We start from the raw sequence: 25,163 nt of genomic DNA, 5'->3' as shown, positions 1-25,163 counted from the left end.
TTTTCATATTGAATATCATTGGAGAATCTAACAGAATGTTTCGTGGATTTCTGCACACACGAAAACAAGGGCAAAATAAAATGCTAATTATTTTGAATATGTAATAAAAATAATTCATAATCACTACATAGTATAAAACAAAGTCGCTTTCTCTCTCCCTATCGATTTTGATGCGTTTTTTTTTAATAGATAGAGGAATCACCCTACTCTACTCTACGAGGAAGGTTTTAGTATATAATTTATTACGTTTTTGACAAAGCGGGCGAAGCCGCGGGCGGAAATCTAGTATACAAATAAATAAATCTAAATTGAAAATGTTTCAAAATAATACAGATTATATAATATATTTGTTGTTAATATTTCTATTTTCATATCACTTGTAAGTTTGTTATTCACACATCAATTACCTATAATACCAAATTGAGGCGCGAAAGTAATGCCTTTTAACAAAATTCATTAACAAACTCAATAAGACATTGACAAAGTAACGGTTGAGTATACTTATAGATACGTCTTGAAGAAAATTGTTGAGAAAAAACTTAGTTTCCTGAAAGCATGTTTAATTATTAATTGAAAAAGTTTTCTTTGCCAAACTCGTTTTAAATTAAATAACGTTTTATTTTTCAGTTTCCGTAAAGTTTTTAACCTTTTAAAAACCACAGTGGACATCTAAAACAGTTAGGAAAATACATTACGAATTAAAGTTGCCTAAAGTCACTAATAAAATTGGAAAAACGTTACTAATTTAATGTTGTGTTTGATACAATGTTGTTTTATTAAAGTGGGCGTTTCTCCAAAATAGTTTTGATACTATCGAGGCATGTGACGGTGCATTTAGATCAAACGAACATAGAGCTGAAGCTAGAGCAAGAACATTCTTTCGTGATCTTTTTGTGTAAACGAAAACTCGTATTCAATGTTGTTCAGTTATTTACATTGCATAGAATTTTCGAACGCAATAAGAACAACGGAAGAATGCTCCAAGACTGTTTACACTAAAATAATTTGACATAGTAGGGTTAGAATGAGCATTCGCTCGTTCGATGTAAATGCACCGTGACACAAGCATTCGATTAAAGGCAGTTTAGCGTCGCCAAGAACAATATTTTTGTAAGCGAATGAATGTTTTCTGTCGTAACACTATATCCTTATAGTGGGTTAGTTTAGGACACAATGAGTAGGCGTGTGACATAACAGTGTTATGACGGTAACAGGGCCGGATTAAGTCATGTAGAGGCCACTGGGTTATTGACGATTTATTCGAAAGTATTTCCTTGGGACTATCTCTTATTGAAATGATTGAAATTCTTATTATACGTATTGCATGTTCTATATATCATTTAGGTTATTTTTGACAATGTTTCTTGTTGATTTAGTTTTAAACAGTTAATATTTATCGATTCTTTTTGGTTTTGTACAGTTTTAGTTACTTTTTTAATTAGGTATAAATTGTATTGCAGAATTTAGGTACATACCTACGATAGTCGTTTTGCTATAGTTAGTTGCAGTATTAATTAGAAAAAAACATTAACACTTCTTGGCTTAACAATAAGTGGTGAATTAATAAAAAATATTTTTTCATAAGCAAGCTTTACTGTCAAAATTAATTATATCGCCTTATGTATATTACTATGAACCTCTAAGTAAAAAGCCAGTTGCGTGCGTAGAGTCACGCTTAAATATTCCAACGCTGTATACATTATAATCTAAAGGACAGCTTAGAAAGTGTTCAAAGTTTGTTAAGGGTTCCTACTTTCTAAGATCTGGTCTTTCCTGATTATTTCCGTATAGGACTAGTTGAATGTACGGTAGTTAAGGTTTTAATGGCTTTTGTAGGAAATACTACTAATTCGATCTTTATCTCTCTTGATAAATTATTGTAAGGCTTAAAGAAAATATATTGTCTATTTTAAGATCTGTTTGTCAAAAAAAATGACTTTGTATAATCGATTAATATATTACATAATGTATTTAAAAAATTTGAACTTTAATTTTTAAAGTAGGATGTTAAAAGAGCATCTTGGCTCTTAATATTCAAGAGCCTATTTGCCAATTTAAATATAGTTTATAGTTTAACTTGAATTGTTTGATAGTAACATGAATATTTTGGATAAAACTATAATATAACATATTGTTAAACTTTAAACAATAGACCCTTATGTGTAAACAGGAGAAGCTTGGAAATAATCTTAGAAATAGGTTATCTAATAACTAAAACTTACCTATTTATAGTAATAATCACTAAATCTAGTTCACGTTCAATGCACTGAACGTTGCAAGTAAGAGTGACCCACGGACCAACAAACCATCTTATATAATAAAACATAACAATTGCATAAACTTCATGATTCCATTTCGTTAATGCACACAAAATTAAACTTTCATACATTGACTTAGGGCTTAAATTCGCAAGTCAGCTCAGGATACGATCAGACTATTGTAAAGTTAATTCGCTGTAATGGATTTTATACCATATTTGTATATAGATTGGCTTTACTTTTACATGAGTACCTATGTAAGGCTCTAAAGAACTCATGCTTGAACGGAAAGCTTGCTGTTTTAATTTAAGCCTTAATACTAGCACGGTTAGAGTTCTATTTTGAATGATATAAATTTGCAACGCGATCGAGTTTGTTTGGATCAAGTTAACGCAACTTTGGGATATCCCAGCTGATGTTTGGAGGCTATGTAAGTATGGAGGAATCTTTTTATTCGCTGTCATTCTTGGATTATGTTGGGAATTAAATTTAAGTATTGTTTTATAGTTATTTAGAATATAAAAAGTACTGTATACTATGTAGAGTCAAATCATAATATAATGTAATGATTTGTAAAATTTCAATTGAAATTAATTTAAATAAAAAAGCATGACGGCAATAATCGATTCGTAGCCACACAAAATTTAAGACCCAAACATGTAAATTTTACATAGATATTGATATTCAATTAGATTTTTTCTTGTTATTGTCAAGAACATAAGTTTATGTTAACGTCTAATTTTAGTTGTATTTTTTCTTTAACTACTGCTATCATTCTTTATTTGTGTGAGATTTTACATTATAAATTATTATAATAATAGCACATTCAGCAGGTTTTGTTAAGCATGTACATATTATTATAATCAAAATAAATAGACAAAAAGTCGCTTCCATGTTAAGCTGGCTTTCATTGTGTCCTGTTGGTTTTCATAATTTGGCTCATGGTAACTCTACCCTTCGGAACTTGCAAAATATTATTTCTCATCATTATGAAGTTTTTCTAAGAACTTTCGTTAATTATTCCTCAGAAAATATTGTCGTAACAATTATAATAGAAAAGGTTCAGGAAAATGTTTTTTCATTAAAAAGAAAGAATGTTTATAAATTTTAACAATATTTTAGCTTAAACACATTTTTCAGGCGACTTTATATTTACAATAAAATTATTATTAACGATTTTTTTCATTGGAAAGATGAATAGAACACAATATGTGTTATATAAATTGTAGGTAGGTATATCTTATATATAAAATTCTCGTGTCACAATGTTAGTCTGCATACTCCTCCGAAACGGGTGGACCGATTCTCATGAAATTTTCTGTGCATATCGGGTAAGTCTGAGAATCGGCCAACATCTATTTTTCATATGTACCACGGGCGAAGCCGGGGCGGACCGCTAGTACGTATATAAAATAATAATTAACTGAAAATGTACCTAGGCGTACAACTAAAAGTATTATAACTCATATATAAGAGTTAATGTGATAATCGAGATTTGTATCACGAAAAGAAATACCCAAATCCGCATAAGAGGCCTATTTGTTCATGCAATTGGCTTGGCTGATGTTGATGATGATGAAAGATCAAATGTAACTCATTCATATTTAGTTTGTATATACTATGACTCATATTAAGTTATGACGTCACATGGAGTCAAAACATCCATACGATTGGGCCACTAACCGAAAAACACACATTACCCCATATGGTTTTAAGCAATAGTGCATCATATTATGCACTATTGCTTAAAACCATCCATTCAATTTTGTTATTTTAGACGATACAATAAAGATTCTTTTCGCGTGTCTCCATTTCGTTAAAAGTAGGATCTACTTTCTATTGAGGAAAGAGAAGGGGTAAAGAACCGGATCTTCATTCACTTGTTTTGTGTTTTGCTCGAAAAGTTTTGATACTTGATTCTGATTGTTTTAGTTTAATTGTATTAAACGTGGTATAGTGATTATTCTATTGTGAACTTAATTGAATGTTTGCGAGGATTACGAAGGTTCAAAACAAAATAATCAAATGCGGGGATTAAAATTTCCTTCGACAATTCGGATTGTGAAATTTTATAGGCATTTAAGAGCTATTTGGAAGATTGATTGTTTTAATAGCCAATCTTTATCGATATTAATATAAGTTGTCTTTAATCAACTTAACATTTGGTGTGTATATAGATAACTGGAATTGGACGCATGTTGTCACATAGAGCTTTTTTTATTTAATTAAAATGCTAGGTAATTTTGTAGATGCCGTCGTAATGTCGTCAATATTTACTTCAAGATAGACGTCGATCGATTGAGCTTCAACTTCTATTAGAATTCAATATGTAGTATTGAATAGCAAGAGCGTGCAATAAATTTAAATTCTCAATTGAGTTGTACTTTATTCACATAACCCCTGTCCTTGCGATGACATGATGAAACCCGCACGTCAATGTTATAGAAGTAGAAAGTTTGCCAATATTGTCAATATTGTAGCTACATAGAAGATTTTATTTTCATTTCAAACCGAATGTGCTAAAGTAAGACTTAAACCTTCTTAATGCAAGCGAGCAAGCCGCAAGTAACTAGTGGTAGATTCAGACTTTCAAAAGAACCCTCTTTTTAACCTCTTGCTGCTGCGTTTAATTCCTAGTTCAGATAAATCGAGAAACGTACTCTTCATGGATATAAATACATAAGGAATTAGTGTTCGTGATCTGGATTGCTTCTCTTTGTATTAGGTACGATAATGTCCGACCGATTCTCTGTGACCTCAATTCAAAATGAGTTAAGCTGATCCGATTAAAGACTAAAGAAACATCGTTTGGGTCAAGAGTTTGATGTCAAGTATAACAGTAAGATCTTGCTTTAATTTGATGGCGTATAAAGTCTAAGTGTTTTATATTATATTCAATTTATAATTACGTACTCACAGTTTCAAAAAATGATATTCAATGTTTTTTTATATACTGTTCAAATATTAATTGTGTAATACGTCATATTCAGTGGATGTTGGCTGTCGTTAATGAGATAATTTTTCTACAAATGGTCACTTTCTTATAGTCAAACAGTTTCTATTAATTTAAGTATTTAATTAGAATTTAACATGATTGGGACTGTGTATCTTCGTTTATTTTACGATAAATGAGTGCATTAAATAAAATTCAATTATTATTATATTCTTGTAAATTATGCTAGTTAGCTTTACAAAATATCTCATTTTATGTTAAAAGTATCAAGATTGTTTGTTTGCGAAATGTAATATGTAATAGCTTAGTCATAAAGCGCATTCAAGCGACAAAGCCGTGGTCTCATCTCAGTATGCGGAAGGAATACTATTTGGATGAATGTATTGAAAATATTATTCCTATTTCTACTATTAAGAAAAAGGTACCTAATACGATAAAAGGCTGGCATTTAAAAGATCTTAGTCGTAAACTTAGTATTGACAAAACAAAAGTTAAGTATGCAAGATATTGAAGCTTAATAAAAAAAGCAGACAGAGATTGTTCCTTTATTTGTTATTTATATAATGTATTTTAGCGTGTACGTGTGATGCTGTTAAAAGGTTGTCTGGGTCGATGGCACTTTTTCGTAAAGTAGGTAGATTTGGGCTACAGCTGAACTTGAGATTATACTAGCTTATTTTTATGATGCGCACAGTCGGTCATGAATGACATTTTCTGAATTATTTATTTCTTTACAAAAGAGAGATGATTTATTTCTTTTTAATACAAGGAAGGTATATTGTCACCAGAAGGAAAAGATTATCCGCAACTAGAATAAGATGCTTGAAGAGAACATGTGTTTGTTTTTATTATTATTCAACAAAGTAGAAAGCAATTGCGGAAAAAATTGCGTGCTACACGTGATATTTTAATGATATTTTCAATTGTATGATTTTTTGCTATTATTCGATTATTTTAGAGGTAAGAAAATAAAGTGTATAAATTAGAACTTTGTATTCATTATATTGATTGTTTATGAATGATAAACGTTATTGTCATTACCTATTTTGTAACGATATTATTTTCTAGAAGTAGATCATTTTGTAAAAATGTATGTTTGCAGGACTTATGAATAATTTACCTTTCTTGTATGCATGCAACTGCAAACCATTTCCAATCGGCAATCAGGTTTGAGCTGAAATGACTCCACTCAAATTATGTGTTACTGTTCAAAGTTTGAATTTCCTAGTGTAGATAAAAGAAAGTTTGAACAAACATTCAAAGCAAATTTTACGTGATCATGATTCGATCGGACTTTGATACAATAAATTTTTATGAATATCACCTTGTTGTTCGTACAACTTCGTTCTTTCTCATGTCAATAATCCGATAACAAAAGTATAGAACTATGTGTATCTTATTAAATCGAGTTGGAGAAGCTTATTTTTTATAACCAAAAAGCCATCAATACGATTTGATAATATTTCTTTTAAGGAATTCGCAGGTTTAAAAATATCTGCAGATAATGTAAAAAATCGCAAAACAGCTTAAAAAGAATAGGCAGTGTAGGAAAAACTAAGCAGGACAATAAATCACATCATTTGGAATCAAAAATATATTTCATATTAAATGACTATAACCATAAATAAATAACATACCTTCACGTTTAAATAAATAAATAATGTACAATTAAAATAGGCACAATTAAGATAACATTATTAGAAATTTATTTAACTTTATAAAATACTAAAGACTTTCAAAACATACACGCAAACATTCATACAATAAATTACAATCACTCTTAAATATTTTAGTATAGAATTATCTTATTATATGTACAGAAAACTTAAAAACTACTGAGCTTTACGAAATTAATCAAAATAATATGGTCTTATTAACAAAATATTATAATAATAAACATATTTATGTAATTCACACAATTGTGTGCATAAGTAATCTTTGCATAATTATGCAAAGAGATAATAATGTAAATAAATAAAAGCCTATGTACAGCATTTTACTTTTATGCATATGAGAAATACCTAAATAATTTTAATTTATAGAAAAAAAGAGAAATATGACATGGATATGTTTAATATTATAAATGCGAAATCTTGTCTGTCTGTTACTTTTTCCAGGCCAAACCACAAATCCGATTTTGATCAAATTTGCAACAAAATAAATGTAATTTTAAACTAGTAATTTATTATTTATGCAACACTAAATGGACGTATCGTCAGTGGTAGCCTTTAACACTGCACTTCTTAGTGCGGTATTTACCATATAGTTTAAGTTTTAGACCTTCCTGCAAACTTGTGAATACAAGATGTAGTTGTTGAATATACAAGAAACTTGAGTAAAGAGGGATTACTCTGGAGAGCTGTGAAACTTCCTCATATTATGTTGGTTAGTTTATATTTTAGAACTTATGGGCACCGTTGGCCCAACAAATGATCGTCGATGTTTGCCGCCATTACGGCGATTATGAAGAAATACCTGCAATGACGGCCGATCATATTTTAGGACCTACACTATCGTGATTGCCTCTACTCGCCCAACGCTGCCCATTGTGAAGAGGGCCGATTAGGTAAAGCCCCGTTATATTTAAAATTCTATCAAATATTTGATAATATTCAAGATAGATAATATTGTCTATTGAAACATGATTTAAAAATGTGACCAATAGCGTTTGAGAAAATTGAGCAAAAATAGATATTCTTAACATACCTATAAAAAATGCAACAAGCTGAAAAAGAATCTCCTTTTTTTGGAATAATATTTCACAATAAAATAACTAAATTTTAAATATTTAATCTATACTTAAATGTTTAGGCGACACTATTATAATTATAAAATGTTAAAAATAAATGTTAATAATCATTATTAACATAATATTATTACATTGGTAATTTCAATCGAATTGGGCTGTGCACACGTTCGCGTCGCCTCACGAAATAATCGTCGAAGTAAAACAATAAAGTCGGACTTGATCTGTTTAAAAAAACTACCGAAATTTCTATTTTACTACCATTTATACAATTCAAAGAAATTTCTGAATATTTCCAGTTCCAGTTTTAAATCGAACTATTTCTACACATTTAAAACACAAACAAATTTTCAATAAACATTTTTGGAAATACTTAGAAATTGTTCATCAACGTACCCTATCCACCATAAAATTATTTTACATTTCTATAAAGACAATACAATGTAAGTTTTATCATACAATTTTTTTAAATAACAAGTTATTTTTAACATTTCTGGAAATAGAATTAATACATTTTTAGACTTTTTTAATGTATTTTCCTAGCAGACACAAGTTTATTAATATCATGGTAAGCAGCGATCATAGTATGTGTGGGGGTATTGACAGTACAAGCTGGGTTGGCCTGTATACAGTCGACACCCTCTTGCCCACGTCTAGCGGCTCTCATGTACCTAAAGAAACGAAGTATTTCGGGATTGTCGGATACCGGGCGACGGAGTTCGTTTAGTTCTCTGTAATAAATAATAAATAAATATATAATAAAATAATAAAATTTTAAAATATAATAGGAATCTAATACTATTTAATAATATAGATATTGAGTATGTGTCGTAACTCTTGTATCTAATATCTTTTAATTTTGGATGGATGCGCAAGTGATGTGCATTTTCAAGGGTTGATTTTGGAATAGTTCGCTCATGTAATCTAAATATTATTAGATAGTAGGTAGATAATAATCATGTTACTTGATTTTATTTTGAATATAATATGAGTACACAATTGATGACAACTGATAATTACTGATACTATTTTAATTAATTACCTACCTACACAATAAATATAAAAAGTCGGTTTACTGACGATAGTTGAACGTGACAACGTCTTAAGGCCGATTGTGCTTCTTTGTCGCTCGTTCCGCGCTCTCGCTTGCACTTCAAGCCTTAAAGGGGTGACAGACGTAGGAACTTTAAAATCGCGGTTTTAAAGTTCGCGTACTTACTCGGCTCGACGTCGGTGACACACGTAGAGCTTGGTCAGTAGCTTCCACAGGTAGCTTCTCGCGTGTCACCGATATCGAATGTCTCTATGTCATCAACAGAGGGAATTTTATGTTATTCAGGAATTAAATATAGACATTTTTAATTTAATAACCAGCACTTATTTTTAAGTAAATAGCATTCTAACAAAATAAATGTTCAAAAATTGAAGGATATATTTTCGTTTTTACTATTATATTTTGAGGGTACTTTACAAAAAAAGAGCGTGTGCGCCGAGCCCACGCGTCAGGAGTGAAACTTCCTTGGCGTGATTCAAAGATACCTTCGCCAATATTCAATTATGTATATTATATTCATTCATATTAATTATATTAAATTATTTTCATAAAACTAAAAGAAGAAGACGAAATTAAATTGAACTTTTGCACTTAGTAACACCTATTATAGCTAGACAGGCTAGGCTCGCGGCTCGCGGCAGTGACAGACGTGCGAGCGATGGCGGGCTTCGAGTAAAATTTCAAACATGTTGGATCGTCAACGAACTTACTCGACGGTTTTTAAGTACGCGTACTTGGGGTGACACACGAGCGAAAAAGGTCGTCGAGCCACAAGTTCGCGTACTTACTCGTACGTCTGTCAGGGGTGTTACATGGAACGCCTCAGAGCGAGGTAACGCCGCATGAGTCATGTTTTTCGAGCGTGCAGCCGGCTCAATCGAATTATAAGACGTTGTCACGTCAAAAAACAACTGATACGTGATGTCCACCACAAAACAGTTCTGAAGAAGTGTCAAAAATATTAAACCTAAAACAGCAATCTTCGAATGAAATTTATCCCACAATTGATAATCCTTCTTTAATGCGAAACAACAAGATCTACTGCCTTCCTAGCCTTACGTTGATCAGATTATAACACAATGAAATAGTTAATCACACCAAATGATCATTGAGTATTTCATTTTAACTTTTAACAGCTTCAGGGTCTTGAAGTTAGGAAATTGCGGATTTACAAGCAATTTTGTTACCTTAGTTTCTTTGTGTATTATCAATTTAAAGTATTAAAATTGAGTGAAAATTTCCACTTTAACTTACTAAATATTTATGTTAATTTTGGGAATAAGGTGACAGTGAAGGGTCTAAACAAGAGAAAGCTGTTTTAAGATGATAATAGTTTGTAATAGACTTTAGAATTTCAAGCCACTCTGTCTCCATTAAATATCTTTTCGCTTGGTTATTTCTAAAATAATTTCGTCTTCTGACTTATTCATATGCAGTTTAATAATAATTTTACAAGGAATCTTTTACGCTTTAACTGAATAAAATTTATCAGTTCCACTAAGGGCCGATTTTTCAATGCTTGGATAAAACATATTCGTCTAATAATGTATAAAACTACCATTTTGAAAACGTATTCTAATTGCCCGTATTTGACAATTTACGTGACATTTTAATATTATCGTGTAATACTTTATTGGACGGATAAGTTTTATCCAAGCATTGAAAAATCGGCCCTAAAACATGTTTTTTATATTGTGAGTTATGTTTAAAATTATTTATGTATCTTATATATAACTATGTTCGTTCACAACTTTTATACAATCAAACTTATACAAACTTTGCAAACAGTCAAATAGGGTTGCTATAAAGCTAATAGCTTTTGAAACAGTTCCAATACTATATTATTTTTATACGTATAATTTATCAGCAACAGTCTGTTTTTCTGTGGAAAATTTTCAGTTGTTATTCTTAATTACATTCCCTTTTTTGTGTTAATTCCGTCCATTTTAATGAACTTTTTTCCTTTTCTTTACATTTATTTACAAATTTGATGTTTTTGTCATTATCGTAAACGCCTACAAATCTGCCTACGCTTAATTTTTTAAAAGGTTTTTACAAAACATTGTTATTCCTTTTAAACAAGTAAACATGTTTTTAATCTGTATTAATAGACGCAAAAAGAGCTTGGTTGTATATTTAAACTATTTTTTCTTAGTATCAAACGCCAGCATCTACATAGTAAAATTCCAATCTGGAATTCCTATGTTATTTAGACTTAATAGTCTAAATTAGTTTCTTCGTCAACACAATTTATCGAACTGATAAGCAAAGAAACTTACAGTAGGTACATTTATATACTAGCTGTGCCCTGCGGTTTTACTCGCACTGCTCCGCTCCTATCTTAGCGTGATGCTATATTATAGCCTATTTGTTGACCCAATTTGTTAGTAATATTCTTGAAAAATTTTATATAATTGCACATATATTTAAGGCACATTACATACAGACAAATAGACAAATATTCTAAAAACTATATTTTTGACTTAAAAAAATATTTAATGCACAGTTTTGACTTTCCTACGATTTTATTATACACTAGCTGTGCTCCGCGGTTTTACCCGCAGTGCTCCGCTCCTGTTGGTCTTAGCGTGATGATATCTAGCCTATATAATATAATATAGCCTTTCTCGATAAATGGGCTATTTAACACCGAAAAAATTTCTCAAATCGGACAAGTAGTTCCTGGGATCCGCGCGTTCAAACAAACAAACAAACTCTTCAGCTTTATAATATTATAGTATAGATATAGATTTATCATACAAACCTGCTTAACTGTGCAGACACGAGGTTACTATACGGCGCATATTTTGCCGGATTTGCGTACATCAAGCATATAAGTTGTTCCCTACAGGATTCTAGTTTCACATCGCTGAGGGTCTGCCCTCCGATCTGTTGGGATTCGGTGGTACTTTCTGTTGGGGCTAGACCTGGAATAGAAATTTTAATTGTTTTTAAGGTGAACGTATTCGATATTAGATTTTTGAGACTTCTCTTTCTACTTTTCAAAAATCGAACGTGAAGCGGGATTCGAACACACGTCCTTCTCAACCGCTATTATTTTTAGAATATTTAGAAGCCTATTAATTTTTTAATTTTATAAAACTAAATACTATTATTCAACGTATTTCCTTTTTTATCTTTAAAATTATTGAAAAAATGTGATAAGTTTCTTAAGACAAAGTACCTATAGTAGAAAAAATATTCGTAGTTTATATTATTAATAACTAGACATCGGATTATATGATAAAACTCTCTAATTACGGCGTTAGTGCATATTTTAACCTTTTTCCCCAATCGTGCATATTTCGTTAAGTAGCGGGAGTTTTGATTGGTCGACTAATGGCAAAAAATTACAAAATGGGCTCCATTTAATTTATCAGTAAATTTTGAGCCATTCAAAATAGGGCTAGATTACCCTTTTGGGGCTAAAAACTTAAAACACGGGTTGAATTCCAAAAAAGGGCTAGATTTAGCCCGGAAAGGTTTAGACCTTTCCGGGCTAAATCTAGCCCTTGTGGTGGCAACACTGGGCTCGCGGGTGACAAACGTCACAAATTTGCGCTCGAAAATTTGGTAAAAATGCTTAATTGTATAAAAAACTATAAAAAACTATACTACTTAATAAAAACTATACTTAATTTCAAGAAAATTTCAATGTTTTGTACAATCTTTGATTTAAATATACATATAAAAATAATAAAGGTTTTTACTTTTTTTTATTTTTTATTGTGCATATTTTAGGCATATCAGTCGTTTTTAGTGCATATTTCAGCCTTTTTTAGTGCATATTTGCATGCATATTTTGGCATTTTGTTAGTGCATATAATCCGATGTCTATTAATAACCATTTAAGTATTTATAAGCGAATAAATAAACTCAGTCAAACATATGTATTTGAATTTGATTTGAACCCATATAATATAACAATCATACCTTTTATACAGTTAACATTGATAGATAACATAATCCAATACAACTTTCCAATGAACTTTATAGTTTAAAACTTACCAAGACTCGAGAAGATCCCGTCCAAACGCGAGAGCAGTGGCGAGTAAAACGGATCGTAATTACTCAGGATCATAGATGATGCTGGAATTTTCTGGAAGTTCTGTAAATTATTATTAAAATGTGATATTATTTGTGGTTATAAATAATATTGTTATAAGAAAGATATCGTATATATAATACACATATATATTATGTATATTACTGAACCGATTACAATTAAATTTAGCACACATATAGAAGGTAACTTGGATTAACACATAGGATAGATTTTATCCCAGAAATCCCACCGGAACGGGAACTATGCGTATGCGGGTTTTTCTTTGAAAACGTGGGCGTAGCCGCGGGCGGAAAGCTAGTACTAATACAAAAGTTAATACCTTTTATGTTACACTAGCGGTCCGCCCCGGCTTCGCCGGTGGCACCTGCATGTTTAGGTTTTTTTTTTTCATAAGAACTATCCTCGTATTTCAAGGAATAGATTCCGCAGCGCACGCGATGACAGAATTTTAATTAAGGAATTTTTTACACCTTGGGTTACATTACTGCATTTTTGGTAAGGATCTCTAATTTTTTTGAAAATACAGTATAGCCTATGTTGCTCAGTGAAGATGCAGCTTTCTAAAGGTGAAAGAATTTTTGAAATCGGTCCAGTAGTTTATGCGTGAAAACCATACATACATACATACATAATTACAAACCTTTCCTCTTTATAATATTAGTATAGAAGTATAGATAAGTAAAAAGGTGTAGATATTTTACGTGATTTTACTAATAAAAACATAAGCGTATCGTATATTTTGATAAGAAACTCTTTTGAATTTTATAAAACAATTAGATTCTTAATTTTTGGTAAAAGTTCAATAACGTATCTAAACTTTACAAAAACAACGGCTTCTCATTTCGTAGCATTTTTTGCCAAAATATAGATTCTAAATAAATAAGAACATTGTTTTAAATAAACTCTTAACTCAATTATAAGTCCCCGTATTAATTAATCAGGTCTTTAATATTCAAAGAAGGATCTAATAGGAACCCTTGTTAATGTCCATTAATTATACTAATTTAGGTCTTCTTAAGCCTCTTTCAGGTTTTTAGGTCAAATTAGTGTATAATCGGTTAAGGAGAGGATAAATTCTTAACCAATTATTAATCCCTCAGCCCCCGGAATCACAGACACAATCCATTCTAGAAAATCTATTGTGTCGTGGCCCGATCGGGACGCTCGGTGGTCAAAAACATGTCAGAGTTTTACGACAATTTTTCTGAATAAAATTATTTCGAGTTTGGTCTCCTTTTATTTTGTTCGTGATTCTTGGAAATAAGGTTATGTTAACACTGACAAAGCATTCAATGTTTAATAGTTTTTGAAGTTGATAAATAGCAAAAATTCATTCGAAAAATAACAAAAGAATTGCGAATACCTACAGAAATAAATATAATTAAAAAATGCTGTGTAAACTGTTCAATATTTTAAATATTATTTTCTCTCTGAATAAGTATTTAATATTAATTTGTAGAACATACCTTATAGTTATTTGTCATTTGATTCTTATAGTAACTGTTTTTGGATGGAAGATAAGTCACTTTCTGTCCACCTGCGCCGAATCTGAAAATATATTAAATTACACTTTACTTACTCGAAATATTATCACTGAACTTTTTATAATAACAAACTTTTTAACTTCACATTGACATAAAACGAATCGGTTTACATTTTACTTTTTTACAAATAAATTTGAAATAAAATAAATACATTATATTGTTCACAAAAGCGTAAGTTTGAATATTGACCGCAAATTCAATATACGGCGACCGGGGAAAAATAATTTAGCGGTTGAATGATACAAGAGTGATACGCTTTGCTTTTCATTTCCTCTGGGAAAAAAAAATAACTTTTTTTTTAGTTGGCGCGCTGTCAATCTAACCAGCCAGGAATTTTTTTGTCGCAGATAAAAAATATTTTAAACGTTCCAAATTCAAATTTATTTTATAATGACGTTCTCATTAACGCTTGACGTATGTACTACTTATGTCAAACTTTTTAAATTCTTTTTTCTATTAATTAATCTTACACCCTTTCAACTCGTGTAATTTCATTTAAATTCAATCACGATGTTCATTTCCCTAAATTAAGTGACGTGACGAAGCCATTTCTGGCAATAAATTGGATTGTCTTGTTATCGAATACTTGTTTGTACAATTTCCCTCCAATTTGTGTTTGACGAGTTGAGATTGGCTGTATCTGTCGTTATTTATTGAGTCAATAATGCTTCGGGAATTTTGTGGTAGTTTTTATTTCAGCAATGTTTGAAGTTACATTTAATTACTAGAAATACCTTTTTGCCCTTTTATATTTCCTTCCTGTCTTTTATTTGTAAGTAAATTATAATTATTTATGAATAGAGACCGAAAGACGTTTGATAGCAAAATATTAATGAAATATTAGATCAAAATAATATGATGAAGACTATGTTGGTAATAATCTGAGTTTGGTTTGGTTTGAAATTGCTAATATTATTTCTCATAATAGAAAATAAATATTATTATGTCCAAAATACACATTCAATCATGATTAGTTTTATCATATTTAGCTGAACATTAAGGTCTTTATAGAATTTATTTATAACTTTAATAAATGGAGAAAACTAGGTATATTAAATTTCTATATTGCTTGGTAGAATATTATGATACATTGAAAAGCACTGAATTTGAAATATACGTGGAACGTGATAATGTATATTTCAGTAATAATTCTAACGTTTATTGTATTGTAAATAATACTTTCGTGTGTATTGTATTTTCTTATATTGTATATTAAAAATTTTCGTTCAAGCTCGGTATATTAAAGAAATTTATTAAAGAAACCGTATTATATTCAACGGCTTGGAAAAGTAAGTAATGTGTCAGGAACATGAACATATATTTTTTTACATAAATAAGTTTTAATTTTGACCTTGAGTATGTGTGCGTGACATTGTAAATTATATTATAATCACAAGAATATTTTGAAGTGAAACAACTTTACGCGTTGACAGTATAATTTCAAGGTCACGTCATGGAGTACGGCGATGATTTTGGTATCTTTGAATCTTGCCAAAGAAGTTTCACTTCTGACACGTGAGCTCGCCATACACGCTGTTTTTTTTTCAATTTTCGAATGCTCATTATTTGCCTAATTTAAACCATTGTTCCTGAATTTCTCAACAATTACTTTATAGCAATTACACCTTTATGATCTTTCAAACAAACCCTTACCTCGACATGTCAATGTTAGACAAATCGTTAGCGTCATTAGGGTCCATATTCCCGTAATCCTGTGCGAAGGCGAACGTCCCTGCTTGGTTGGTTTCGTACCCCATGATGTCTTTATTATCATTATTGTAAGCAGATTCATCTGTATTGGCTGGTGGGTAACTAGCCTGACTTGAAGCTGCCGAGATATGAGATATACCTGTAATAAGAGAGTTATTATCTATTATTATTACATATAATAAATCTGTAGAAGGGTCAATTCTGTACATTGAAAATATTGAAAAAATAAATAGCAGGGGGTGTTACTGGATCGATACCAAACCCAAATATGTGATTAAAAAAATTTTTGTCTGTCTGTCTGTATATGCTGACATCACGTGAAAACTAACGGTTCGATTTCGGTGAAACTTGGTATAATTATACTTTATTATCCTGGGCATAAAATAGGATACTTTTTATCCTGGAAAAATACGTGGAAAAAAAATAAATCTTATTTTTTCAGTTTTATCCATAGACGTTGTTCTGTAGAACCGCGAACACATGTTGCGTTAACCGCAGTGGATTCATTTTTTTATAAGATGTCATTGTCAGAGTTACTCAAAATGGAGAAATAAACCATCCACGCGAAGACGGACATCCGCGCGGACGGAGTCGCGGGCGGAAGCTAGTTAAACAATAAAACCCGGCTGCTAATTAATGTATCCTATGTCACTAGCATAATTCTGATAAATACAATCGAAAATCATTAATCTTTTCACAATCAGGTAATACTATAAGAATAATATTATTAAAAGAAAGTTGTGTAGTTATACAGGGTGTAATCGTTAAGTGTGCACAGGCGATTATTCCGTAACTATTGCAGATATAAAAAAACTATAAACTGATATCGAAAGCCCTTTACCTAATGAGTAAAATGACAATAATAACTTTAAAAAAAAAAAACGGGACAAATCGATAAAAGTTGTTTATTACAGATTTTTGGTTTATTGGATTAAGATAATAAATTTTAAAAGTAGAAAATATTAAATAGCAATGAATAATAAAGTAGGCATACAGTATATTTGGTAAAGGTTTTATTATTTAAATATTATAAGATTAGGTGTTATATTAAAAAATACCTGAACATATTTTATTAATAATAAAACGAATAAATGAAAAGTATTCAAGATTTTTACGAAAGGTAAATTAAATATGCTGGCTATAGAATATGGAATCGAATAATTATAAAAGGGTAAAAGTATAAACCACTGCTGCAAACTGTCTGCTTCCTTGATAGCTTTGTAGCGGTGGAGTGCATTTCTAGCAGTCATAATAAATTGTATTTTTACTTACATAATTTTTAAGTTATTAATTGTTACTAACAAAATGAGTCCTGGTTATTTGAATAAATGAATGAATTATTATTGTATTATTATATAAGAAATCTGTTCTAAAGATATTATAAATATTGTAAAATATCTAAACAATAGGCAAATAAAGATGAGATATTTTCGCTTTCATTAATATTAAAAGAGCGTCTTTTGTTTCAATAGAGAGTAGAACTTACACAATACGTTAGAAAATTATTACAGTTTTAGTTTACTTGTATTCAAATGAAACTTTTAAACCTTTATTACTTCTGTTATATCAAGACAAAGAAAAACAAGAAAGAAATAAAAACGTACATTTTTCGTTTAGTCACAATCCATACTAATATTATAAATGCGAAAGTAACTCTATCTGTCTGTCTGTTACTCAATCACGCCTAAACTACTGAACCAATTTTCATGAAATTTGGTATGGAGATATTTTGATACCCGAGAACGGACATAGGCTACTTTTTATCCCGGGAAAATGACGCAATCCCGGAAATCCCACAGGAACGGGAACTATGCGGGTTTTTCTTTGACTGCGCGGGCGAAGCCGCGGGCGGAAAGCTAGTACTATATATTTACAAATCTATAACAAATGTTAACACATATCAACGCAAAGCAAATACCCAAATGCCAATTCAAAGTAAAGTTAATGAATTCGCCAAAGCGAAAACTCAATGATTCTATTGGAAAAGTTATCAAAGTCCTTACCTTTTCCCAGTATTTTCCCGAAGCTGCCCAATATACTGGGCAAAAACATCGCCAGAAGGATGCTCTTGAAAACTTGCATGCCTATTAGGAGTGGAAGGAAGAATTTCTTCAAGCCAAACGCTGTAACAACGGAATACAAGTTATTTTTACCATCCTAATCTTATACACGTGGAAGTTTGTAAACTGATATTATAAGGAAAAACTTCCTCGGGGCTTGATATCTTAAAGCAGTATTATATCCAGTGTGAGAAAGTGATGGCGCTAGATGACATTTATAGCGCTGTCACTTTTTGTCATTTTATCACACTGGAAATAATATTGCTTTAAGATATAATAGTACGTAAGCACAGTTTGAGTTTTAGTCCTAGCGTTGCGTATCTATTATTATGATATTGTAATCACAATTTCCAAATTTAGTACAGAGTTAAATAATTATTATAGTCTGCCTAAGCACGTAAGCTGCTTATGACGCCGCGGTTTCCAGCTTTTATACATTGATAAAATATTTCTTGTGAAGTAGAGTAGGTAGACTTTAAATCAAGGTAAATAATATGTAGTTCGTTTGTATGAAAATTTAGCTACAAGTTACAACAAATTTACATTGTTTGGTTTATAAGATAGAACCTTTTCCGAGTAACAATTTACCTATAAAATATACTTTTAATGTGAAAGCGATTCATTTCCTATACAAACTTTTGGATTTATTACAATTTATTTAGAATATTTGGTTTATAATTTCCATATAATAGGGGCGGTAAATCTGTTGTTAATTTATCCACGTACCTTTCATAAATCAGCTCAGCTTTATACATTGGACGGTGTTTAATTATACTCATTACGTAAATGACGCTTTTAATTTTTTAGAGTTTACATAAAAGGGGCTGATTGTTGTTTAAACACCGCGACCGCCGTAAATCGTATGTTTTTACCGTTAATTTTACGTAAATTGAATAAATGATTAACAGTTAAGCGCATCACACACGGTGAAGATACTGTAATATTTTATATATAAAAATGAATCGCAAAATGTGTTGGTAATAAGCGCTTACTCGAGAACGGCTGAACCGATTTCGATAATTCTTTTTTTATTATATTCCTTGAAGTACGAGGATGGTTTTTATGTAGAAAAAACGTAAATATGTACCACGGGCGAAGCCGGGGCGGACCGCTAGTATTTTATATTAGAGAATCTTATATATATAAAAATGAATCGCAAAATGTGTTGGTAAGCGCATAACTCGAGAACGGCTGAACCGATTTCGATAATTCTTCTTTTATTATATTCCTTGAAGTACGAGGATGGTTTTTATGTAGAGAAAACGTAAATATGTACCACGGGCGAAGCCGGGGCGGACCGCTAGTCTTAAAATAAAATATTATAGTATCTTCACCATGTGTGATGCGCTTTAATGCAATAATGTGACGTTTATTTATCTGTAACTACAATAATAAAAAATATATTATGGTAAATTCATATAAATGTTAGTTTGCAAGCTAGACATGTGCTGATATTATTTTAATGATGTAACAATACTTTTAAAAGTACATTCGTGACATAATTCTCAATGAGTCATATCAAGTAAAGTTACTCTCTTTACCTCTGATTGACCGACATACCACGTGATGCTTTTCCTTATGTTTAAATCTGAATGTAAACACATTGATTCTCAATGAAACGTAGGGAAAGTTTATTGCGGTAAAATAAATATAGTTTGAATAATACTTACATCTGAATCCTATCACCCTTGCTGCTTTCGGTAAATTGATGGACAGAATGTGGGTATCTATAAAATCTTTCACCTTCTTGAATAATCTGTATTCATATGTATAAGAACTGAACAGTGCTCTCGCCTCTGCGTCTTCTTTCTTATCGCTTGATTTACTTACATTTAGCGACTTAATTTCAACCCCTTCAAATATTTCATATCTGTCCTTTGTCAATGCATCGTCTATTGCATTTTCCAAAACTTCGCTCAGCTGTCTCTCTGTATTATTAACAAACACGTATTTCTCGCAAAACGTACTTATAGAATCTATTAAATTACCCATTACACTTTCTGGTTCGTCTTTATCGTTTACTTTATTTACATCTACATGCATTTGACTATTAGAACAGCTATGGCAGGCTTCTAAGGTACTATCTAAATTAGTTTTGGTTACACTTTCAGTATCTTTGTGAGTCTGAGAGTTGCATTTGACACTTAAACAAATTATATACAATGAGACTAATAGTATTCTTTCTGTGAACCTCCATTCCGTTCTTCGTCTTTGATTGCTTTTCGTGTCCATTTTGTGTTGTATGTTTCAATCTTCATCACCGTACGATGCGTTCTCTCACGTCATTTATTGAGAAAATCTGTAACAAAGAGGAAGAGAGTATTAAATTTCTTGGAGAAAATTGTAAAGCGTCGAAGCTATTGGTTTCACACTATTGTTATGGTGATTGAGAAAATGTCCGGGTATTGTTCGCTGAGATTCGCGACAATGAGTTGTCGGGACGTTTATATTTCGCTATTGTAGAGGAAATGTTTTTGCGGATGTCATAATATTATCTGGTGTATTCTTGTGAAGGTTAAACTGTATGACTTTTATTTGATTTGATTAATTTTTGTTCTACTGACGTGTTTATGTTTAAATATTGACGATTGTAAGTAATCAGATTTGAATAAGTCTCAAAATAATTTGGAAAATCCAAAAGTGCACGCCTCATAATTTTTTTTTAATAAATATTTATTAATTATTATTTTTGTTTATTTAATAACAATTAAACCACATCGAATCAGACCCTGAAAAATGAAAGGGTTCTATTCCTGAGCATACTCAAGCGTAAGAGAAAAAAAAAGACTCGATTAGTAAAGTATTTCGGTCGCTATCGTGTTAACAAGAAAAAGGATCCGAACATACAGACACACGGACGTCCAAGACAGAACTTTTTTAAACTGTTTTTTAACTAGTTTAAATAACAAAAATGACATCAAAAATATCATGAACGTTAAAAATAGTGTTTTTTCTTAATATGTGTGTGTATGTATTATCTTACAAGTGCAATGTATGATACATAAAGACATTTTAAGTTTGAAAAATCAGATGTTTTGCGCGAAGTGACAGTAGTACCCACCTCAACGCTTCGCTTATGAGGCGTGCAATAAAATGGATTAAAAACTTTTATGTAATTTTAATACCTATGGTTATGTTTGGATCATTCATAAAAATGCATTTGTTATACATTTCAATTTCAACTAGGCCAACTGGCATTATTCACTTCTAAATAGGTGACATTTGTTTAGTTCAATTACAAATAATTATAGTGATAAATGCACAAAAGCATTTATTATTTATTTTTTAAGCACAAAATGATTTTGTTTATAAATTGAATCCGACGGGGTAAAAGTTACAAATTTGACCTATAATGCACTTGACACGCATAACGGAGTGACGATTAATTAAATTTTTACTTTCTCTGTTCATACTTCATTCTGATAAATATATCTTCTATAGGTACTAATATTATAAAGCTGAAAAGTTTGTTTGTTTGTTTGAACACGCTAATCTCAGGAACTACTGGGCCGATTTGAAACCGCTAAGCGCAACTAGTCATGGATATAATTACTCTGATCTTAAGACATGTTTTACAAAAAAATATTTTTATAATATTTTCCATAACTATTCAGAAGAATTTATATTTTAAATATCTGTTTTTACGCTAAAATTGTTCACATGGCATCACACGGCCCTACATTTAAAAAAGCTTAATCACTAGAAAAAAATTCTTCATTTTCAGCAGTCGAAACCGCATTTAGCATCAAAAATCTCGTCTTTCTGCATTCAGTAATTAAATAATTAAATTCAATGAACCAAATATTTTATTCCATATTGACGTACTTTATTCGTATTTCCTGAAACTGTAATATGAACTTTTCCGGGCAATCACTGTAGTTGGATTCCCTTTACATCCCGGGAGAGTATTGAAAATTTGATCACCCTTGCTTATTATTTGATTAACTTTGAAATGTTATCGAAAATATTCGTATTCTCGTGCAAAAAATTATAATTTTCATTATCTGCCTCACAATTTGTGAAACCTATCCTAACATATAGCATAAAAATCTTGAAGATGAATTCAGAATTTCCCTCTTTTCTTAAAATGTAAACTATAATTATTAAATTGTCATTATATTAGGTATAAGCAAGAAGCTTGGTATAAGTCTAGAGATCTAATTTATCTTTTAAATTCTTAATCAGCTGTTTTGGAACGATACCTAACTGAACATACATATATTTCATATTGACTCTGTAAGAAAGCTTAAAAGTTGCATTAAGTATATAATTATAGAATTTCTGTATATTCGTTTTCCGGAAAATGTCCACACTTTACGAATTCCCGGAATATTATTAAGTTTAACTCGTGTTAACAGATTGGTTGATTCTTAGCACTAACTTGGTAAGTTTTAATGACCAGATTACTTCATTAAACCATGATTAAACTATAGTGTAATGCACAATTTAATGAAATCAATCATGGTAACGTAATTTTTTATTGATGAAAGGAATTTTGAAAAATATAGAATATTTTATATGAAAAAAATTACTAGGTATATAGAATGCATAATATTTTGCTTGGATAATATGTCAAAGAACACAATGATTGATGTAACCCAGCCTAAATTTACATAACGACATAATACACATAACAATTATAAAATAAAACATATTTTACATTCAATCGCTGAAATAAGTTCATACAATACGATCCTATATCTTATATAATAAACTTCATGACACATACTACTTATCTTTTACAAGATAACGTTCTACAAAATGCTAGCCAATTTTAAAATCCAATTTCTATAAGATTATGAACTTAATCCACAAACACTGCGGGAAAGGTAAAATAATTTTACTCCGAGTGGCTTATACTAAATTCTCTGTCTAGACTTGTGATAACAGTAAAAATATTTGTTTTAAACTAAGTTAGAAGTAAATAGTTAAATGCTTCAATGTGCTGTGTAACTTTAAAAGATAAGAGTAATATGGCTAGACTGACGTTTAAGTTTTGGAGTGCCAGTCGTATTTAAGTAGCTGCTAAAAGTTCTATACGTACAAAATAATTGTTTTAATGGTGTGTGTTCGAAAATAACAAATATTTTTTGTATTAACTATAAATTTTCGATATCATAAGTTCTATTTGTTCCATTCACATACATTATTTGGCAATTGAGCAAACCAATATTTAGAATTATGATACTGTATGAAATAAACTATTACCATATCTCGAGATAAACATAAAACACAAAAAAAATAATACAAAACCAAAATGGATCTAAAATTTGACTGCAGAACCCTAAAACACTTCATATATTATATTATCCTAATCCCGAAAGCGTTGTGAACAATAGATATGAATGTACAACCCTCCACGACATTTTCAATTTCATTCTCAAAGACACGTGAGATTAATATTATGCTTAAAACGAAACGTTATTATAAGCCTAAGATCCTCTAATAACAGAAAATCATGTTTTAGAATTAATTTCCGTTGTTACGACATTAGTAGATATGAGCTAAATAAAATTTGTGATTGTGCCTATTATTTTATAGAACGTATCAATAAAAAAAATCAGTCGATTTAAAATTTGAAGTTTAGGAAACTAACTGCAAGTAATTTTTCCAGTGCATTTATTTTATAGCATCTATGTTACTAACTGGTTAAATCTAAAGAGAATTGGCGGACTTCCAAATTAATTATGGTACCTATCGGATAGTTTTATAAGACTGGTATTAAATTTTAACAGAGAACGAAAAGAATAATAATTATCCCCTTCGTATCTACAAACTACATTTAAGTAACATGGGTACATTGCCTTGTTACGAATCAATTACCTGAGACACCTAATTCTTCTACATTCTCTAATACATTTTTAATCTATAATATTAACGGAGGAAGTTCACGCACGAACGATTCTTGAATATCTCTGAACAAATCCTTTAAGCTTACTCTGCAATTAATCATACCACATCACGATCGAACATCGCCTCAATAGAATAGAATGACGTTGCAGTATTGCGTCTGACTCAGCTTGTCGGATAATTCTCATATATTATTTCCCCTTTGCACAACATATTATAACTGATAGTTATTTTAACCACTGTTAATAAGGTGCATTTTTCTTGAAACTTTGTATGTTACCCTCAATGATATTATAAGTAAAAAGGTGTAGATAGGTTACGAATACAAACATTCGATCTTCAAAAACGGTACACTTATGCATTTAAGACGTCACAGTAAGATGGCATGATTATCGTGAGCGAAACAGCTACTGAAGTAAATTATAGCTATTTAGCAACATTTAGACGTGACTCTTTTGCACGCCTCATAAGCGAAGCGTTGAGGTGGGTACTACTGTCACTTCGCGCAAAACATCTGATTTTTCAAACTTAAAATGTCTTTATGTATCATACATTGCACTTGTAAGATAATACATACACACACATATTAAGAAAAAACACTATTTTTAACGTTCATGATATTTTTGATGTCATTTTTGTTATTTAAACTAGTTAAAAAACAGTTTTAAAAAGTTCTGTCTTGGACGTCCGTGTGTCTGTATGTGCGGATCCTTTTTCTTGTTAACACGATAGCGACCGAAATACTTTACTAATCGAGTCTTTTTTTTTCTCTTACGCTTGAGTATGCTCAGGAATAGAACCCTTTCATTTTTCAGGGTCTGATTCGATGTGGTTTAATTGTTATTAAATAAACAAAAATAATAATTAATAAATATTTATTAAAAAAAAATTATGAGGCGTGCACTTTTGGATTTTCCAAATT

The 25,163-nt window shown here is 30.7% G+C and overlaps 2 protein-coding genes across 2 annotated transcripts in view; one reads left to right on the top strand and one right to left on the bottom strand.

Annotated features, from left to right (window-relative positions):
* The window catches only part of LOC149477918 (uncharacterized), a 600,334-nt gene that overhangs the window by 124,050 nt on the left and 451,121 nt on the right, over positions 1 to 25,163 (top strand). The gene's annotated exons all lie outside the window — the stretch shown is intronic.
* Positions 6,791 to 25,163, bottom strand: part of Osi24 (Protein) — a 54,002-nt gene continuing 35,629 nt past the window's right edge. The window contains exons 2-8 of the mRNA XM_089710008.1: positions 20,062 to 20,690; positions 18,335 to 18,454; positions 16,275 to 16,470; positions 14,544 to 14,625; positions 13,020 to 13,119; positions 11,776 to 11,938; positions 6,791 to 8,688 (exon numbers count right to left, since the gene is read on the bottom strand). Coding sequence (XP_089566134.1) covers positions 8,484 to 8,688; positions 11,776 to 11,938; positions 13,020 to 13,119; positions 14,544 to 14,625; positions 16,275 to 16,470; positions 18,335 to 18,454; positions 20,062 to 20,623 — 1,428 coding nt within the window. The 5' untranslated portion in view covers positions 20,624 to 20,690 and the 3' untranslated portion in view covers positions 6,791 to 8,483. The remainder of the gene's footprint in view (positions 8,689 to 11,775; positions 11,939 to 13,019; positions 13,120 to 14,543; positions 14,626 to 16,274; positions 16,471 to 18,334; positions 18,455 to 20,061; positions 20,691 to 25,163) is intronic.

Source organism: Colias philodice, chromosome 23 (genome assembly GCF_061535455.1).
Source record: "Colias philodice isolate Cphi_HAF_F1 chromosome 23, ilColPhil1 Martin Lab GWU primary, whole genome shotgun sequence".
Classification (NCBI taxonomy): Eukaryota; Metazoa; Arthropoda; class Insecta; order Lepidoptera; family Pieridae; genus Colias; species Colias philodice.
The sequence above is the reverse complement of the archived record's forward strand: the minus strand, read 5'-3'. Positions and strand labels throughout refer to the sequence as shown.